The sequence below is a fragment of the Episyrphus balteatus genome, chromosome 3 (assembly GCF_945859705.1).
Source record: "Episyrphus balteatus chromosome 3, idEpiBalt1.1, whole genome shotgun sequence".
In the NCBI taxonomy this organism is placed as follows: Eukaryota; Metazoa; Arthropoda; class Insecta; order Diptera; family Syrphidae; genus Episyrphus; species Episyrphus balteatus.
This window is the reverse complement of record NC_079136.1, coordinates 11911290-11933274: the sequence shown is the minus strand read 5'-3', so window position 1 is coordinate 11933274 and position 21985 is coordinate 11911290. Positions and strand designations below refer to the sequence as shown.

Sequence of the window (21985 nt, the reverse complement as noted above, 5' to 3'; positions counted from 1 at the left end):
AAAAAACCTACTAACAGGTTCCACCGCATTGTTTTGAGGGTGTGCATTTGTGTATGTGAGTATTTTTGTGTGTGAGTGTGTATCTACGACACCATCGCTCGCACCCAGTGAATGAACGTCGATCTTAACTCATGTGCTTCAGTTGTAGACCAGTCGTGATCTCATTTGGACGTGTGTTCCTTGTTCAAAAATTGTTTTGCGTGTCTTTTGTGGACACTGAATTTGAAAAATTCAAAATAAAAAAAAATTGATCTGAGACGAAGAAAAAAACTCTTGTCGTGTTTATGTTCCACAAAAAAGATTCTTATAATCCATCTCGAGATCCGATCAAGAGACGAGCGAGTTTATAAAAAAAAATGTGCCAGTGAAAACCTAATCAAGGATACAAGGATAATCCTTTAAAACCATAGTGAAGTGACACAAAAAGATACTTCCAATTCAAACTCGGATTCCTAAACAAAACAAAAAAGATAATTTTCCTTGATATAATTCATTTGTGTGTCTTTAAGTGTTTTGTGGATTTTGTGGATTCTATTTAAAAAAAAATTATTTTTTTTATTATTTTTTCAATTGAAAAATCCAAACATATATGATAAAATTATCAGGAATGACTGTGACTGGTGTACGTACAACAATGACGAGCCCGACGGTTCCCCCAACATCGCATCATCAACATCAAATGCACAAATCTAGCTCGCGATTGAGTAACTTTAGTGTGGCATCTCTGTTGGCCGACACAAGGCCACGGAGTCCCACCGAACCTATTGATATGATGCTGCCTACAAATCTTTCCTCCTCAACTTTAAATGCCGCCAGCGCTACCGTCGCTGTTACAACAGCAACAACAACATCGCCACATTCAGCAGCGTCGACAACGTCAATATCACCTCCAGCGCCACATCATCCGCCAATGTTATTGCATCCGCACCATTTGCAACATATTGCCGCCATGCACCAACAACACCTCCAAAATTGCAATAATAACAATAATAACAGCAATAATAACAATAACTCATCAAATCACCTGCCCAACATCAATATCCTCAGCAATCATCATCATCAGCATCATAATAATAATTCATCATCATCGCCAGTTTCATCGCTGCATCATCAACAGGAGAGCAATCACAGTAGTCTGACGACGACGACGACGATAATGACAAAAAATGAACGTCATACGCCCCACAGTTCGGCCGAATCGGAAGTTGATTATGATTCGAATCAGGAAGAAGAAGATATTGATATTGAAGATATGAATAATGATAGTAGATCAACGCCGGGCTTAGATAGTAGTAAATCGCCTGAAATGCCCAATTCGATGCAATCTTCACCGCATATTCTATCTCCTTCGGCGGCAGCATTAGCGGCGGGACATGTACCAATTCGACCGACACCGACATTTAGTGCGTTAGCGGCAGCTTGGGGTGGAATTGTTGGCGGTGTTCCATGGCCGGGTGCGAGACAAATGCCACCGTTTGGACCGCCTGGATTATTTCCTGGACAAAGTTTTGGACCTGGTGGAGGTAAGCATCAAAAAAGTTTTTTTAAACCCCCATAAATTGAATGAAAAAAGTGGTGTGTAGTTACGTTCCACAAAACTATAAATCGTTTTAAATTGAGTGTTGGTTTGTTATTTGTCTCATATACCATTTTTTTTTTTTAACAATTAACCACCTACATTCAATTAGAGTAGTGGTTGATGTGTGTGGATATGATAATGGTTATATCTCTTGCGCACCCTTTATGAACTGACTACCGTAATTGCCTTTTATTGGATCCAATTTATTAAAAATAATCAACATAGTCTCGTCTTCATTTTTTTGGGTTGTTTATATTGTGTTAAATTCTACCCCATTATATCATATGAACAAAAATTAGTAAAAACCCCGACGGGTAGACACAACTCGTCCGCCTCTGCAATATGCTTCAAACCAATCAAGCTTCCAATTTAGGTATTTGTAGTTGAATAAAAAGTGTGCGACGGGCAGCCATTATTATTGGAATTTTAAACTGTCGTAGTTTTATTGAATAATGTGCATTTTATTATGTTGCAGTAGAAAAGGGATTATTTTCGAAGTAAATTATTTTACTGAAATATTTGAATAGGTTCCACACGTATCTTTTGTGCCTAGTTTATACAATTACATAATAAAATTTATGTCAATCGATAGGTAGAAAAATGAGCTTTTAAAAAACATATTGCCAATTTGAATTTTTTACCGTTATGTATAGTAAATAATGGAAAATTGTGCATTTCTGATATTTTTCAAGTAATTCTATTTAATTATTACAATAATTTTTTATTTTCAAACAAATTAATTGAAATCAGTTTCTTTTTTGACAATTCTCAGTGATTACAAAGGAAAAAACGTTAAACATGTACCTACCCTTCTTAAGCAAATTATTTCAGTTTTTTATATTAAAAAAAAAAAAAATACACAAGTTGTTATCTTTTTTAAATACGGAGATCCCTTGTACAGTTTTTTTTTACATATGATTCTATTACAATATTATTTAGAGCTGATATAAGCTTTAAAAAGAATTTTTAGTGTAAAATGTTTATTTTTTCGGATTTTTCAATAGGTTCCACATGTTTCTTTTAAATTTAAATGAACAAATTACACGAAAAAACAAATATAAATCGAATAATAAAGTACTTAGCTCTTTGAAAACATACTGCCATTTTTGGAATATGTACCGTTTATATGGCTCATGGGTTAAAACATCTAATTCATGATATTTTTTCTTCTGAATTTCTTATTACAATTCAAATGTATTTTTTTGATTGCACTCTTTACATTCAATTTGTTTTCTATTTCAAATATGTTGATATACTGAATTAAAAAAAATATATTCTACAAATTTTTGTTTTTTGAAAAGTGATGAATAAAAAAGAATGAAAGTACCTAATTATTTTTTTTAAAGTGGAGTCATCTTTTTCATGGCATTTTTTAAGTAAATAAAACTGTTCTTTTTTTTCTTCTACAATGTTACTGTGGTTTATAATGCTTTATAAATCGAATTTTCTATGACTATCGTTTTAACAAAAATATTTGAATAGGATCCACACGTTTATTTTAAAGGTTAATCAAAGAAATCTAACAAAATGTTGATACCAGTTGATTGTTAGAAAAATAAGCTTCTTAAAAACGGACTGCGTTTTTAATTATAAGTAGGTACCGTTACTATTGAAGTATGCGTGAAAACTTCGTTTTTTTTTTTGTTATTTTGTTAAGAATTTTAATTTAGTATTAAAATAACTCAGGAGGTAAATTTGATTCTCAGAATAACATATACCTAAATAAAATAATTTATTGAAATCAACTTACTTGTAAGCCCAGACATACGTTCCACATGTATTCTGTAAGAAGAAAAATAAAATTTATTATGTGCAAACTGAGTTTAAATAAAAATATATAAAATTTTATATTGAAAATGTGTGTTTTTGATCTAAAAAATATGCTCTCACGTAAACTATAATATTCCATTCATTATAAATTTATTGTAATAAAAATTTTTGTTAAAAGTATTTTAATAATTCGAAAATTTAATAGATAAAATAGAATGCTCAGTCATTTCTTTACTTTTTTCATTAAAAAATCATAAAATTTGAAATCTAAAAACAATTGAGCTACGATCTACATGTATCTTTTGAATCAAATAATTGATCCATAATTTTTTTAAATATCTTAATCGAATGATATTTCTTAAGACCTTATTTATGTAGTAAAAAAGGAATGAAATTTCAACTCACTTCCTAAAAAAGACCTCATTCACGAAGGCATTAAACGAAAAAAAAAAAACATGTTTTAACCTACAAATTGAATAATTTTCCTTTTACAAACAAATAAGCTATGCAATTGTTTCCACTCCTTTTATTCTCATTAGCAAAACATTCTTCTTGACAATTTACTAACTTCACAAAGTCGATAGGTATAGAAAAAAGAGCCTCCCATAGGTATTGTATCCACCTTCAACCGACGACACTATAGGTAATAAACCTGCACTTACTTAAAGTCAGCACTTTGTTTTTCTTCTTCTTAATTCAACTTCACGACCGATGACTTGTTTTGCTTTCCTTATAGTATACATTTTAGCATAAAATATCAGCAGCCATTTCGCACTAGTTTTTGTTGGCATAAACACTTTGTCACGGTCTTTGGCATTTAAAGAGTCACTTTGGTTTAGGTTTTATACCTTTTTATAAAGCATTCTTGATTTTACAATGAGGGTGGGTATAAAAAGGATTTGTATCTTATAGGAAATTATCGAATTTTCTCCATTTTTTTTTGTTTTTTTCTTTTGTATGTTTTCTACAACCCAGACGATAGGAATATTTATTTTTTGTCAGGAATTTGACTGACAACGTTAGAACGTTTGGATTTCTCGTTTGAAATTTGTCACCAAAGTGTTGAAGTATTTCTTCCAACAAAAACTCTATCGATACTATGCCTATTGTATGCTTCACAAACAAAACAAACAGGAAACAGAAGGCCTGTTCAACTACCAACAATACCTTTTTTCTTTCTTATTTGCATTTGATTAATTCGATTGTGTACAGTCAGTCAAGAGTTAACTTTTCCTCGTCTAACACACCCCATCGCTTCATCATGACAAAGCTAATAACTTTTAAGACACTCTCTCATCATCAACAGAAGATCGATACAACTTACAACTAATTAGACGACCTTTAGAAGAATGTTAGATAAACAATTTGTTTCGTGTTTTTTCTTTGTTTTTTTTTGTTTTATTGTTCTTTGTGCTTCAGAAGCAACATAAAATATTGTGTTCTCCAATTTCATCACATTTAACATTTTCGTTTCGTGAGCGGGGGATACCCTTTTCTACATACAGCAGCTCGAAATCAACCGCCTGAACAACATTAACACCAAAGATACTGACATATAATAAAATTGAAGTTTTTATCTTCTACCTAATAAAAGAAACTATACACGAACGCCGGATGACATGCCACACTTGTTTCGAGAGCTCCTCTCTATTATATATCTTTGTGTCTTGTGTTGTATAGATATCGAATGGTGTGGATTGTATGGGTTTGGCGGATTGATATGTTGATTTTTGTGTGGAATCCATGGGAACGAACGAAAATAAAAACGGTTTCACATTTAAATTGTTTCGGAAGTTGACAAATTTAATGAATTTGAACATTTTTTTTTGTTTGTTTCTTTAACGCAAGTTCGAAATATCTTGGGAATGTTTGAGAAATTTTTGCTAAAAGTTCTCTGTGTATAGAAAGGATTTTTAACGATGCCCAAATTGACATTAATCAAGTGACAAGATAAAATAATTGAACATTGTGTGAGCATTTTTTTTTCCTTTCGATAAAAAAGTATCTAGATACATTTTTTTATCATCACGATTGTCGTTGATGGTAGCACCAGCGACGGCGGCAAGACACAAAACTTTTAAACAGGTGCGCCATGTCAAAGTGGAACAGAAAAAAGGAATAAAATGCACACAGCAAGGTCGTTTATTTCATCATCAACATCATCAGGTGTTAGAACTGAACTGAATTGAGAAAGGTTCAGTTCAGACCACCACACGTCCAGATCGATGTTGCAGATTATTTGTTTTTGTGTGCCGATGTCTTTAAGATATTGTTGATCCTCAACTAAATAGGTCAAATATATGTTTCACTTAATTAAGTGGACGAAAGAAAACATAAAAAAAAATCTCATATCTAATTCCTTTTTTATTGTGGATCGTATCTCTTCAAACAACAATACCTACTTGTGATGTAATGATAATAATCATTTTTAAATGTTTTGCGACATCACGGAAAAAAAGAGAGACTACCTAATTAAATGCGTGCAGCTACTGTAGATATGGATAGGGTCGTTTGACAGGGGTTGATGATGCGCAGAAGGCAGGCAGTTGTGATGTTTTTTTTTGTCCTATGGCCAAATAAAAAAAATCCTGTATCTTTCTCTTATTGAATTGATGGTAATTATCTGTTTTTTTTTTTGTCTGTGGTCTCTTTAAATATCCTAAAGGGATGACTGGATAATCACTAAGGTAGTGGTTATAGCGAGGGGATGTCAGACGATGAATTTGACATGATTAATGATGTATTCTGCGCTATCAATCGTAAAAGGATAAATTAAGTGGATTAATGGTACATTAAGTTGGTTTTATTGAATGTATTTTTTTATTGCAAATTGATAAAGAACAAAATGGCATTACAAAATGGGAAAGTTTGATGGTAGAAATGTGGAATCTGTGATGTGGAACGTAAGTTTTAGAATTTTTTTTTTAGACAATAGAATTTAGTGTTTGTATTTGATATAGTTTGATCATTGATTCTGAGACAAAGTTTGATATTTAACTGTGTGGAACCTAAATTTCTCTATTTCTGTCGCTGTTCAATCGTTTTCAAAAAGATTTCTATTATGTTTGTAAGAAATATTTATCACATGATATTTTTTTTTTATTTTTTTTTATTATTCAGTTTGTTCTGCAATTAATATAGACAAATAGAAGCCAAATTAAGAAAAATACGTTCCACAGCTTCTTATTTCAATTGAAATGTGTTAATTTCTAAAGTTTATTGCTTTACTGGTTTCTTCAATTCTTTGTTCTTAAAATGTATTAAGATTTAGCAAAATTAAAAAGATTTGGAGTAAATTAATGGGAAAATTCTTCATATGTTAACATCCAAATAATTTTTTCTACTTAATCACTGCATTTTACTCTTCAAAGCAATTTACATTTTCCAATTCAACCATTAAATTAAATTCTTTTCCTAACAAGAGCCCCCTCTTCAATTTGAATAGAAAGAAAAATCATGAACAACAATTTACTTGTCTAAAAACTACTTCCTCTTTTTTTCTATTACTATATGAATCACCCTTCATCGTGTTAATAAAATCATAAATGGACAACACTGTTTTATATACTTTTAGACTTTTTAACTAAAGTCACAACAACAACTTATAAACATACAACACACTTTACTATAAGCACCTAAACCACTCATAACTATTTGTGGATCGTATCAGTGTGTAATAGTAAAAGTCAATTTTATTCACTCTTTGCTCCACATTAACATTATTTATGTTTTTTTATCTTAACCATTTAATCAGCGTTTCTAATGCGTGTTTGGTCATTTTAAAATGAAACAAAAAAATAAATAATGTGATGCCCACAAGAACCCATATAGACTAACACACACACTAGTCATTGTTGTAAAATATGAAGTACTAAATAAAAGATAAAATTATGATACAAATTGCTTAAACCTCATATAGAACGATGTCTGTTGGGTTGATGGTGAATTCTTCGATGGACATGAAGTAGAGGGATATCTGTCTATATTTCATATGAGTGCTTGTAAAAAAAATGAGAACAATACCGTATAATCAACTACACCGCCGCTAACTTATCTATCTGTAGTTTTTTTTTGTGTAACAGATCTGAAATGGAGTTTTTAGAATAATAAATAGGGTTACCAATAAAATATTTTGAAGAAAACTTCTTTTATTAGTTCTAGAACCATTTGCAGGAGAAAAATGATCAATTTCACAATAAAAACGAATCAAGGAAAAATCTGCAAATACCTTCCACAATCATTTTTACGATTTGTTTCTATTTTTTCTGCAATTTTTTTTTCTAGAAAAATATGACAAAAATATAAAGAATGTTATTTAATTACATGATTTGTTCAATATAAATACTTCTGGAATATAAAATTTGCGAAAAACCCAGACAAATTTGTAAGAAATTACAATTAAAATACTTTAAATGTGAATTTTACATTCCACAGATAACTTGTGGATCATATACAAATTGATTAAAAAATTTAACACTTTCTTTAAATTGATGAGTACTTTTTTGCCATTCAAATTGGAGAATCTCATGGGAAAAATGTATGTGGAACGTATTGCCCTTTTTTAAGAAAAATCGAAAAACAGCCAAAAAATATTTTTTTTTGTCAAAAAATAGATGCCACTTGGTAACCCTATCTACACAATGAACAAATTGAAAAATTGTTAAATTATAAAAATTGTAAAATTGTTATTTTATTAAGATTGCACCATATTAAGTGCTTGTTAACTTAATAGTGTATCCTGAGTCTCTATCTCTATGCCAGCTATATCAAGCTATTATATGATTGTTAACAAAAAAAAAAAAAGCAGCGACTTAAGTGCAATCACACACTTATTGCATGAGTGTTAAAAGATAATTCAACATCATCGGAAAGTTTATTAGTTAGCGCCGCACTTGAATTGTTATTCATCGTTCTCAAAAAGCAATCAACACAAAAGAGATAATCACAACAACTAGCTAATGATTTTACACTTTGGTATTTTTCTTCTTTTTTTTTTTGTATAATTTTATTATTTGTTTCAATTCTAATCGCTAATTTGTTGAAGTACATTTTCACATACAGACAAATAAATTTGTGTATATTTGTCTTTTGTGGTATGATGACGGGGTTGGCAATGGCAGTGTACCTACCTCTACTCTATATGAAGATATAAAAGAGAAATTAATTACATATGAATTGTTTTATTTGTGTTGCAGTTTTCAGCAAAAATTTTAAGGTGTGTCTAAGGCAGTTTAAAAGTTGCATGCAATATCGTATTAACCTCATAATATGCATTTTGCACGCTATTTTCAAACCGAACCGACCAACTAATGGGCTCGTTTAAGGTTTGTGGAACGCACGAGTATATCACCTTCGTCGCCATCGTCAGTCGTCGTCAGGCTGCTATTATAATTATTATCGTAGCTTATCTCTGTTGGATGTTTTATTTGTGATACATTCGCACCTTATTTTGTTTAAAGGTATTTGTTTTTTTATTTTTATTATTTATTCCACACATTTGTTCGTTTATTTGTTCAAGCGAATGATTAATGTTCAACAGCAGTAATTTATTTGCATTAAATTACCATATAATTTTTTTTTTCTTCTCTTCTACCTGTTTTATATAGATTTTTGTGTTCTATTTGTTTGTAGGTGTGTGCGCGAATTCATTAAAAAAAAAATTGACAATTTTTTTGTCAAGTCACAGACCTAATTCGATTGAACTTTATATTTGATTACCAATCAATATCAAGAGATTTTTTTTTGTTGATTTATTTAAATTCGTATTTTTGCATTTAGATACAAGAGATGTGGAAAATTTAATTGTGGTTCTCTTTGTTCAGCTTGCGACTTTTCTGCTTGTCCTTGTTTTTGTCATTCAAATATACTAATTAGTTGTTTCTAAGCTTTGTCTTATAATCAACATATTGTCAGTTTGTTTGATTTTAAGAAAGATTGACACTGTTAAATGCAGGTATTAGCATGTGGATCGTAAGTTTATTTTTATACCAGGAAACTAGAGGAATGTTAATTTGTTTGTGTTTTCGGAATAAATGACGATGAGATGAATTACTCGTATGGTAGTTAGGGTGATTATGAGATTCCAAACATACATAATTTAATCTGGGAAAAAGATAGGATCCAAAAATAAAATGTATCTTCTAATCAACTGTCATACTTTATTTTATTACTTTTAAACATTTATCTATGAGTATTGTCACTAATAAAATTTGTTCCACACCTTTTTTCATCGTAGAAATTAATCATTAATATGGTTTAGTTATGACATCCAATTGACAGTTCTTATTGATTTGAATCTATTTATTGTTTTCATTGTATTTATTATTTAAGTACTAATTAATATTTCTTGGGTTAACTGTCAAGTCAACATGTTGACAGGCTGTGATTTTTTTTTAAGGAATTGACATTGTTGAGTGCATGCATTAGCATGTGGATCGTAAATTTAATTGTTTTTCATCACAAAGGCATGTTAGTTTTGTTTAAGTGTCAATTTAATTTGTGTCTTTTCATTTTTTACTTAGTTTGGTTTTGATTTATGATATTTAAATACGTTCCACTTATTTATTGGCTTATTATTTAAAGTTAGCAGTGCCTCAGGATGTAGAAAATTTGCTCCACAGTCCGAATTTTATAGGATATTATAGAAAATAAGTCCAGCTGTTTTGCATATAAATTCGTAACAAAAGTAATTTCAATTGAAAAAAAAAATAATATCAACACAAGTGTAAATATTAAAAACAAAACTCTCATTATTAAAATCGATTTATTTTTCTAGCTTAACCTTTCAATCAAAAGACACTTGTTCGCATGTTAATATTTATTTTAAACAAAAATTGGTATATCTATTGACCTTCTTTATCTTTGGAAAAAATAATAATTGATTAATACATAATTCCAAAACCACTGATGTGGAAAATGTGTTTTTTTTTTCGTTTAGATCACATGATTATCGGTTTTTTTTATTTATTTTACTGTTGACTGGTATTTGAGTATCTATATTCTAAAAAATTATTATTTGTTAATTTTTTTGTTTATAAAGCTGTTGTACTTGCTTAGAAGCAAGCTTATTTTTGAAGAAAAGCATCTTAAAAATTTTGAATATTTCTTCTTAGATATACTCTTTTGTGGAATGTTTGACATTTTAGTAAAAACCCAACACCTGGGTTAAATAATATGATTTTTCAAGGCAATGCAGGTATTTTGATGAATGAGCACTCATATTTATCATAATTCTATTTTTGTAAAAAAAAAAAAATAAATAAATTCCTAATGAATTTTAAATATACCCATTTTGTGTGTGGGCTGTGTGGTGTGTGTGATTATAATTATTTTCATTTTGAAACAAACATTTTGTCACCTTTTGAAAGAAATAAAAATTTAGATTTGGAAATATTATGCGCATAAATAAAACATTATAAACCTTATAACCTAACCCCAGGTGTGAGAGATAAAAAGTGAAATCATATAAAATGATGAGAAAATGCATATTATGCGGTGTGTTGATGGGATTGATGGTATTTACATTAAAACGACTATTTTTTGAATAATTTTAATTAAATAACTTTGGTTTAATTGAAAATTATGCAAGTTTTTTTTTTATGATGAGAGTTACTTTTACGCTCTGGTCATTTCAATAATAATGATCCACAATTATATAAAAAAAAATGCATTTTCTATTTCTCTACGCTAATCGAAAAAATCGCTTTCAGTATTATAGTAATTCTAGTTTTTAGAAAAATTAATTGTGGAACGTAAGATTTTGAATTTTGCAGATATTACATAGTTTGTCTCTTTTCTTTTACCTCAGAAATTTTAGGAAATAGCATTCATATATCTATCATAACACAGAAGTGTATATCTTCTTTTTGTTTTTCTAAGGTAAAATTTGACTTAATTCGTCAAATCCAATATTAACGGGTTCCACAGCATATACTTAACCATTTATACAATACATTTTTGAAAGGAAACTGAAAGATAATAGGCTAATTAATTATAGGAAAACTTGAAATTTATCAATCGAACATTTCACATTCGAATTACAGTCTGTGGAACGTAAAGCTGAAATATCTACACTCTGTGATTTTTTTTGAATATTTCATTTCTATCTGAAGACAGAATGTTAAAAAGCCAACTCTATGGCAAAATACAGCTTGAACTCTATTTACTTTCAGAACCTTTATATAATCTAGTTACCAGATGTATAAAAATTTACGTTCCACAAACCATTCTATATTATGTTTTTAATTTTTTAAGTTATTTTCACTTTGGAGCATCTTCAAGATAGAAGATTGTAAATCAATCAATTTTGTTACGATGTAAAAGGTTGTGGTTGATTAAACAGATATTTATAAAAATTTACATTACTAAAGAAATTTGATATTTTACTTCTAAGATCCACTCTTTTTCAAAATGTGTTTAATTTAAAAACAATAAACTTTTGATATAAATTCCGTATGTCATGTCTTTATATCCAAACTAAAGCTAATCACCGGTATCGATTTCAATTCAAAAACTCTTCCATCCCATGTGGTGCAATAGATGAAGTGTTGATGACTAAAAGAACTCCTGTTTTCTTTGTTGTAGGTAGCTATACCAACAACGAACAAAAAAATCCCTATCAAAAGATACTAATCAAAATTAATTAAGTAAAAAAACGTTTTTATTGCCCCCGCACAGACAATTACAATCCACACACAATTCTTCCCAGTTTTGTTAAAATTTATTGAATTGTTTTCTCTCCTTTTTTGTGTTGAGAGACAAAAATCTTATCTGAAATTACAAATCGCAACAGGAAAATATAATTCAATTCAATTTTATACAAAAACAGAAGCGCATAATCCCTATCTCAGATATACATTCCACACAATCCTTTAATCCTTTTCATTATTATTATTGTCTTCTTCTCTCACACATATTTTCTTTATTGTGAGTTTTTTTGAAAATTTATTAGATTACCAATTTAATTTTATAGTGAAGTTTAATTTGGATGTGACATTTGGTTGTGGAACAAGAACCTCAGAGAATATATACAAACACAGATGTTGATACATCCAAACAGGGGATGCCTCTTTTTAATATTGTATCTCACTCATCAACTACCGGTTTTTGTCTGAAGAATCTTTAAAAGATACATTTTTTTTTCTTTGTTTACTATAAACAGAGAAGAGCATCTTCTATAGATAAAATGAAATGAAAATGGGTTTGAGAAGAGGTGAGTTTGCTCCTTCCTTAAACGAGTCCATAATTCGAACATTTAAATTGTAATTTATCTCGACATTCTTGTTAACCAATCGGTTGTTTGTATCTTTTACTTTATTATATTTATTTTTTTTTCTTACCTGAATTTTTGCTTGAATTTTCTGTGTGTATCTTCTGTGTCATATATCGTCCCACATTATTTGAAATGAAACATGAAAACGGGTGAAAAAAAAAATATACAAGATGCTAATTTGAAATCCATATGTCACTCGAATTTTATTGTGACTTCCATATCTTTTGATATATCAATTAAGTTTATTCATTTTATTATCTCCATCATTTTCTTTGATAGAAGGAGAGTTCACAAGTTAGTATGGATGATGATTATAATCAAATTGAATTTATATTGTGGATTTTGTTGGGGAGTTGTTGTATTTAATTAGTATCTACCATAGAAATCAAATCATATAAATTATTGAAATGTGAGAACAAAATGTGTGTGGACATTATCAATGTTAAGTATAGACTGCCAACCGCAGCGTCCAATATGGTCACACAGAGGTGTGGTAGATCCGCTCTGTGGGAATCGTTTAATGTGCCAAATTTAATTAGGTTCCACAAATTATTTGATTTTTTATTATACTCCTCCTATGGGTATATAGGAGAAATAAGAATAACGAAGTATAGTATCTTGCATGTGATGAGATTAATTGGCATAAGGAAGTTGGTTTTATGCATGGTTGCCAATTAAGAAAAATTCTCTTAAATAAAGTTTTATTACCTTAGAACGGAGATTCTACATCTTTTCATGTGTCAGAATGTTTGTTTAACGTATTCTTTTTTTTTGATATTTTCTTAGAGCAGAATTTCTTAATATTAAAAAAAAACTTAAGAAAATGTTTAAAAAGTAGAAATTAAACATTTAACAAAAACTCTCCAAACTCTCCAAAGCTTAATGAATTCAGTGTTATTGTATTGATTGAGAAGAATTTTCAACTCTTAGGCAAAAAAGTATGTGTACATCTTGTTGTGGGGACAACTAGAAAAAAAGAAAATTGCAAAAATGAAACTTCATATATTACGATCCACATTAACTCTACAGACGTTTTCGTATCGAAGATTTTTTGTGTACGCATTACAAATAAAACTCACATCAGTTTTACTCACTCTTAAATATATTATTATTTTGAAAATCTTCATACAAGTAAAACAAACATAAGCAAATACGTTCCACATCCCATAAATTACGATCTACATGAATATTTTCAAGCTTACATCCTTATCCACCATTTTATTGTAAATTTGTAATTCTATTATTAATAATTCATAAGAAATACAAGTCATGTGTCGGTATGCATTCCAAAGTTGTCAAAATACGTTCCACACTAGTTTTATCACACTAATAAACAAGTTTTACATTTTTTTTTTTTTTTTAAATACATTGAAATGTAATTTTAATTCTTTAAAATTGATTAAAAATGCAAAGCATTGCAGGTATGTTTTCAAAACCGTACATTCCACACTGGTTTAAACAATGTTACATCCTATATTTGTGTTTATTTTCTGTTTTAAGAGGGTCCTATATTCATTAATATACGTTCAAAATAAGCAGATTTAACCTAAAAACTATAAAACAGAAATATCACTTTTGACAGATACGTTCCACACTTTATTTTTCCTTAGAAAATCAATTTTTTTAACATTTTTTCAATGAAATAATTTTCTTTGGTCTAAAATCTTTTAAAAACAGTCTTCAAAGTTTTCATTAGGCTTTCTCATAACTAATAAAAAAAAAAAGAGTGAAACTTACTCTGGCAACCATGTATGAGAAGCTGCTGATTGTTCATTTTATCGTTTTCCAGGACATTTCGATTTTTTTTTCTCATTTTCTTTTTTTCTCTCGTCAACATGTTGTATGTATATGGTTAAAGGTATACAATTTGATCTGGTAACATAACTCAATTAATTAAACGATGTGCAATAAAAAACAAAAAAACTGGATTCCACATTAAAACAAAATCAACAAAACCAACAAAACATAGAGTAGATAGACTTAATTTAAGTGCATGCCTGGATGGAGACTTGAATTTGTTACAAAAAAAAAAAAAACCAACACAAACAACCACATCATTCGAATCCAAGTCCAGCTGTGATTGTTGCCATAAGTGACAAATTTGGCTCTAATTAAAATTTCTATACAAAATGAAAACTCTTTTTATTGTGAAATAATTCGCCCCATGCATCGATTCGAGTCAGTTTATATATATAGTAGAATCCAGAGTGCGCTTGATGGGGTTCGGTGGGTATAAAATGTGCGAACCATAGTTGTCGAGATAGCAAAGCGAATAATTACTAATCGATGGTGCTACATGGCTTCTATACAGGTATTTTCTCGTATATATACAAACTTACCATCCACACCAGATGAAAGATACAAAAATGTACGTGCTCAGACTAATTGCTAGTTCATGGGGGGTAAAGAAGCTGAAGATTCGAATTAAAACAAAAAAAAAAAAAAAAAAAACGTAAAATCCACTCTCCATTTCGCATTTAATTTCCAACAACGATCGAGGGAATTCGTTAAATCAATGAAATCAACACGCTCTAGCTGCGCTCTATTATATATACGCGGACTTTACCTAAAAAATAAAAAAAATAACAAAATAAAAGGACATGTATTTAAAGGCCTGTTAAAGTGGAACTTGAATTTGCCAAGTCAAGTCTTCAGGTTGTCGTCGTCGTTGTATTTTGTTGTGTTGATCGTCGTCGATCGTTGTCGTCGTCGCCTATAGTCCAACCTTATACGAGCGTTTTATGTTTTTGGGCTCACAGAGAGTGATCCCCTGTTGGGCAGTAATAGATAAAAATGTATATGTATAAACTTACGTCTGCGACCGCAAAAGACAATTATGGTAAAATGCGAAACCTATACCAAGCAATTAGTAACAAATGATCAATTAATTTTGCAATAAAAATTACTAAAACACGAATTCACCTTGTGGTTGTTATAAAGGCTTGATGTATGCGTATATAGAGACCAAGTTATACTACATAACAACTTAAAAAGGAGTAAACAAACAAAAACAAAAAAAATAAAAAAAAAATTGGTTCGCACAAAACAGTCTCTGAAAATGGAAAAAAGTATCTCATCTTACAATGAGAGTGTAGCTGAATGGTATTACTATTTTAAGTTTATATGGTGCGCAATCTGAAAGAAGAAAAGAAAAAAAAAAGGATTTCTTTTGAGAATTGGAGTGATGAAAAATTCGAAAAAAACCTAATGTCAATCGAACGACACATTGCAAGAGTTTTTTCTTTGAATGATAAGTTGACAGGTGGGAATGCACGTGATGACAGAACTGGTGTGGAAGATGGGTTTTTATTTCTCGCAAATTTCTTTAATGTGAATTGAATTTTTCATCGGAAGTTCCTGACGAATAGAAATTTTCAGAAAGTTCATTTAAGGTTTAAATGGTGTATTATTATCATTACGTTCCACATACTTGATAAAAGACATTTTTAACATGAACATAGCTTTGCGTTGCAAAAAGTTATACAATCAAGTAATTTCCTACGATTATGTTCCATAATTCAAAGTGTCAAATTTCATAGCAAAAATAAAATACAAATACGTTCCACATTTGCTATTTTGATGAAATATAATTTTTTCTTGTAAAAGTTCTAGCACTTATGAAGTCCAGGGATATTGAGACGCTATATTAAAGTGAAAAAGTAAAAAATATTTAAGTTTATTCCAAGAAATACAAATATGATCCACTATATTTTACCTGACTTAACTGAATACGTTCCATATTAATTTAACCATAAATAATCCAGCGTTTGCAAATTATTATGGAGAATAATTATTCTCAATTTGAGTTTAAGTGTTTGAAAAACAAAAATAGAATTCATCTAAAAATGAAAATAATGTAAAATATTTCTTAAGAACACAAATACGTTCCACAACATCATATTTTGATGAGAATTTGCAATTTGTTTTAATCAATATGGTAACCATCATTTTAAAACCAAAAATATTGCAATTGCTTTAACCTACTTAATATGTAAATGAGTTTGAAAAATAAAAAAAAAATCATAATCACAAAAGCAGGTCTAGGTAATACGTTCCACATTGGTTATATACAACTGTTTTTAACATTCACAAATAATTTTTTTCCAAAAATCACTCCTAGTCACCATTTAAAATAAATACAAAAATGTTCCAAGAGAAAGCATAAAAACACAAAAAAATACAAATACGTTCCACATCATTATTTTCTAGTGAAAATCGGGAATTTCAGCCCAAAAGTTTGCACTATAGATTGAATTACTTTAAAGTTTATTAAATTCAACCAAAAAATATAATAAATTGTATTACAAATATGTTCCACATAGATTCTACTCTCATATATCAATTTAAACCAATTTTATTTTGACCCATAAAAATGATTTATGCAATACGTTCCACATCAAGTCAACCAAAACCTTATTTAGATTTTTTGCTAAGCTTTGATATCAATCAAACTTCCTCATTCGCTCTTTTATATCTAAGCCAAAGGGAAAGTCAAAACCATAAAAAAATGTATATTTGATATTTTCTTAACTTGATAATGATATAAAATGTTAAACCTAATTAGCAATTTGAATTCATTGATTTTTGCATCGGAAGTCTTATACAAAAATATAATAATAATAATGTGTCACATAAATAGGCTCATTTAACCCATATCAACCCAACACCTTCCATTTTTTTAAGATACTCAAATTCAACTCTGCGTATGCATATATAACAGGTATATCTGTCCCAACCTATATCTTCTTATTCTCATCACACAAGGATCGATTACAAACGACCTTATCGTCGTTATCTCTTGGATTCAAACCTATTAACATGATGTCGTTTAAGTCAATTTTTTTTTCTTTAAGATCAAACTTGAGAGGAAGAGAAGAAATAAAAAAAAACGTGTGGCACCCAAAAATTGTCATCCAATTTTATTGTTTTTCTTCTGTTTTTTTTTGTATCTTTTTTTGAATAACCCACAATGAAATTCAAAACCTTTAGTTATAGTATTGAAATGAAACAAAAAAAAAAACCGGTTGTTATTTTAAATTGTTTTAAATAAAAATAAAATTTAATTTGTATAACTCCCGAGCCATGTTGTACTAATTACAGAAATATTCACAATCTGCATCGCATCTACAGCAGCCTCATAATACCATGTCGAACATTTTCATTTCGCTTTATGAATGAATTTCGTATGCTAATTTTGTTTGGATTTCGTTTTTGTTTGTTTGTTTTTGGTCTTAATTTCAATTTTTACCCTGGGATAATCCTATCTCTCTGAGTATCTTTGTCTTTTAGAAAAAATGTATGTCCCTGGATCAGTTTTTTTTTGTTTTTTTTTCAAACAGAAGACGAGAAAAAAAATGTCAATTTGATGGCACATTAATTGTTGGGTTAATAATCCGGCAAATGCAATATTTTACCAAGAAAATTGTCATTGTTCCTAAAAGATACAAAATTGGGTTGAAGAAAATTGTATCTTTTGCATGAATTTATTTAAAAATACATGTAATGATGCATTTAATTAAATTTTCTCAACACTTAATCAAGTTTGAAATTAAATTTCACTCCATAGATACTTTTTTTTTTTCTTACCTTAAATTTAATTTTTTTTAAATTTGTTTTTGTATATAAATCACTCGTCAGTATCATTTAGTGTAGCTATAAGGAGAAATTTAAAAAAAAAAAAGGAATCTTTGAATATGCATGATCTCGTCTGACCCTATTTAAAAATCACTTAAAATACCACCGCAGGCAATCGTTTGAGAGTGTGTGACATGGATATCTTGTATCTTTTCATTTGCGCGGCACGAATAAATGCGAAAAATTTACGAACAAAAGACCTAAAAATCCCTTAAATTACATTTTAATCTCAAAATAGATACATTTTTGCATGCTGCATGTGTATCTGATAGATAGATACAGATACATGTGTGTTTTTTGTCAAAAAGTGTGAGTCGTTTGTTTAAGCACAAGCCAAAAGTTTTTTTTTTTTGTATTTGCGGCCTAGCAAAGAACGCTCGCATGTTGTATCTTTTGGATAAAGCTATTATTTTTTTGCGTGATTTTTTAGACTTCTTTTTTTGTTACTTTGTTTAAAAGAAAGATTTGTTGCACGCCGCGGCGCTCTCGAAGTGGCTTTTTCTTTAATGTCTGACAAATAGTTTAGACAGCGAATTTATTGGCCACTTAGATAATTATATGTTGGAAATGGGTTTAATTCTTTGTCACTTTTGCGGTTGCTACTGAGATTTTTTTTGCTTCTCGCAGCATGCCACATATAGATACATTTGCTTATAGGTGTATCTTTAAAAACAAAGATTTGTATCTTGAAACAAATTTTTTTGCGTGTGATGTGTCAATTGCAAAGAGAAACAACAACAAATCAGGAAAAAAAAGGTGTTGATTGATTTGTGCTGCGAAATGTTGCAAATTGTTTTTTTTTTTGTTTTTGTTGAAAATCCAATACCATGTATAATGTCAGTCATTTGGAGTAATTATGTCTGAAATTTAAATGTTTTTCTGATCGTTTTTAGAGATGTGGATTGTATTTGGAATTTGTTGCATTAATTTATGTTGCTTCGCGTTCAATTAACACTTTTCACTTCATTTAATCGAGTTAATAGTCCATGCCACACCGCATCGAAGTGTTTTCAGTATTTTTGTGTATTTTTGGTTTAGGGCATCATTTAAACGAGCGACCCTATTAATAGTGGAATTTATTTCGAATAAGTATCTATAATTTTTTTCTTTTTTTTTGTGGATTTTCTCATTTAACATCCCATATCCAAAAGAGGGTACCTACTTATGTGTTTCAGTATTTTCCCTTGTTTTGGTTTTCTGAAAATAAATGCCATTCGGCAGAAGAAAAGACAGAAAGTCAACATAAATTTTAATTCACAATTTGTGGCATTCAATTCATGGAGTTGAAAGAAGTGATGTGTTTATTGTATAAACATATATTTTGTTGTGTATTTGCCGACGGAGATGTGTTGTATAGAGTGCCATATAAGATATTTAGAAGATTTATGAAAAAAATATTTGGAATACCACTTGAATTTAGTGATATGGGATTTTCGAAGGGGAAAAAGATGATGTGTGTTTTTTTTTTTTGATAATGGATGAGGGTATTTAAGGAGGTTTTAACATACATCTGTCATTTGTTAATTTTGGTTACATTTTGATTCGCTGATTTACATTGAATTGGAAATCATATAAAACTTTTTTTTACAAGGGTTGGACGTTTTCTTGAAACAATAACACTTTTTCAATTTTCTGATTTTTTTTTCAAAATATCTTGATAGAAATATGTTAAGAGATATTATTTCTTTAATTTTAAATGAAAAAGAACTTCATTTGCATTCAAATAACAAAGTTATAGCTTGTGGATCGTATTGGGAAAATGTCAAAGTTATTGTTTTCTGATTTATTTTGTATTAATTTTTGATTTTTCTACATTCTCAGTTTTTTTAAGTTAGTTTTATGTGTCACATGTCATCAAATGTGACAATATGGAGACTTAAATTTAATAAAACTGCGTAAAAAAGAGAAAAACATGACTTATTTCGCTTAAAATCTCTAAACTTGATATGTGGGACATATTTAAAGAGTTGCTGTAATGGAATATTGTTATCAATTTTGCGAAGTATGAAAATACAAACTAACATAAGCCAAAAAGACGATGGAAAACATTGTTAAGCTTGTGGATCGTGTTTAAATTATAATGCCGAAATGAATGGTTTTTCTTTTAAGACGTTTTTATTGATTTTCTTCTGAGAATGACACTTCTTTTGAACCTATTTTGGTTATTTTATGAGTCAATGATTATACAACTTGCAACATAAAAGACAAAAAGTTTTTAACAGTGCCCAAAAGTATGCAAAGGTGCTAATCAACATTTTCCCATTATACTTGGTATGTGGATTATATTTCAAAGATCATTACGGTAGAAAATGTTTAAGAATAAGGCGATTTATAAAAATAGAAGCCTAAATCAGCTGAAAAGATGACGGAAAAGTTTCAGAAGCTTGTGGATCGTAGGTATTAAAAAAAAAATCATAGAAATTTGCTAGAAAATCCATATTTTTGTGATAATAAGCATCTTTTAGAACTTAAATTATAAATTTTGTTAGAGATCTTTTTTGAGTTCATGATTGTGGATCGTATTTCACTCCCAACAGCACTTATCTTCATAAATTTAATTTTTTTTCTTATTCAATTATTTACCATACAAAAACTAATAACCTTCTTTTCTCTATTTCTTTCAGAAAACAACGAACCACCAAGAATCAAATGCAATCTGCGCAAGCACAAACCAAATCGTAAACCCCGTACACCATTCACAACGCAACAATTACTATCACTCGAAAAGAAATTCCGTGAAAAACAATATTTAAGCATTGCTGAACGTGCTGAATTCTCCTCATCATTAAGGCTGACTGAAACACAGGTGAAAATCTGGTTTCAAAATCGACGTGCCAAGGCGAAACGCCTCCAAGAAGCTGAAATTGAAAAAATCAAAATGGCCGCGTTGGGACGTGGTGCTCCTGGCGCTCAACTTTATATGGGTTATTTTCATCCAAATTTAATGCATTTAGGATAGAGTTAACCATAATAAAAAAAAAATTTTGATTATCAAAAAAAACATCATCATAAAAAATAATCCAAAAGAGAAAAAAATGTACCCCTCAACCCCCAAAATTGCTGTGATGCTAGAGCATTTTGTAAATAAAAAAAAAAAATAAAAGATTAAAATAAATAAAATTAATCTTAAGTTACACACAAATGTCCAGTTAAATCAATAAACAAAAATATTAAAATTAGTTATTATTAGAAGAGCAAAATAATTCAAAGAAGATTGTATGTATAGTATTAATAAATAAAAAAAAAAAATTCTTATTTCCTCCACGATTGCTGTACCTTCAAAAGCAATTAAAGTCAAAAACTAGTAAAAATTAAAAATAAAATTAAAAACTGCAATATACAAAATTAAAAAAAATATAAAATTGTAAATATTGATTGGTTCTTAGAGGCAACAAAATTTAAATAAAAATATATAATTTGTATTATTACCAAGTGGTTGTATTAAGAAAATTAACTAAAACTCAAATAAAAAAAAAAAACAATAAATCCAAAAATTAAAAACAAAACAAAAAAAAAAACTATCAGCAATAATGTATAAAATATTTAAAGCATTTTATTTTTTGTACATAAATTAGTAAAAGAAAGAATATAAAAAAAATAAAAAATAAAAAAAAAACTATGTTCATTATTTATTTCGTCTTAATTTTGTTTATATGAAAATAAAGAAAATAAAAAAAAAATATTTCAAAGATAAAATTAAAAAAAAAAAAAAAATTAATTTTTTGTACTTA

General features: G+C 29.1%; 1 protein-coding gene across 1 annotated transcript; it reads left to right on the top strand.

The window, feature by feature from the left end:
• The first annotated feature begins 133 nt into the window (after nt 1-133).
• Nucleotides 134-21365, top strand: LOC129913225 (muscle segmentation homeobox). Its single transcript, XM_055991783.1, has 2 exons — nt 134-1523; nt 20879-21365. Exons 1-2 carry the CDS (start codon nt 590-592, stop codon nt 21211-21213), a joined length of 1269 nt encoding a protein of 422 aa, XP_055847758.1. The 5' UTR covers nt 134-589; the 3' UTR covers nt 21214-21365.
• Nucleotides 21366-21985: the final 620 nt, after the last annotated feature.

What these genes read in the sequence shown, in the direction of transcription:
- LOC129913225 (XM_055991783.1), top strand. Translation starts at nt 590, where the DNA reads ATGATAAAATTATCAGGAATGACTGTGACTGGTGTACGTACAACAATG. An exon ending in AAGTTTTGGACCTGGTGGAG is followed by an intron (nt 1,524 to 20,878) that starts GTAAGCATCAAA and finishes TATTTCTTTCAG; the next exon opens with AAAACAACGAACCACCAAGA.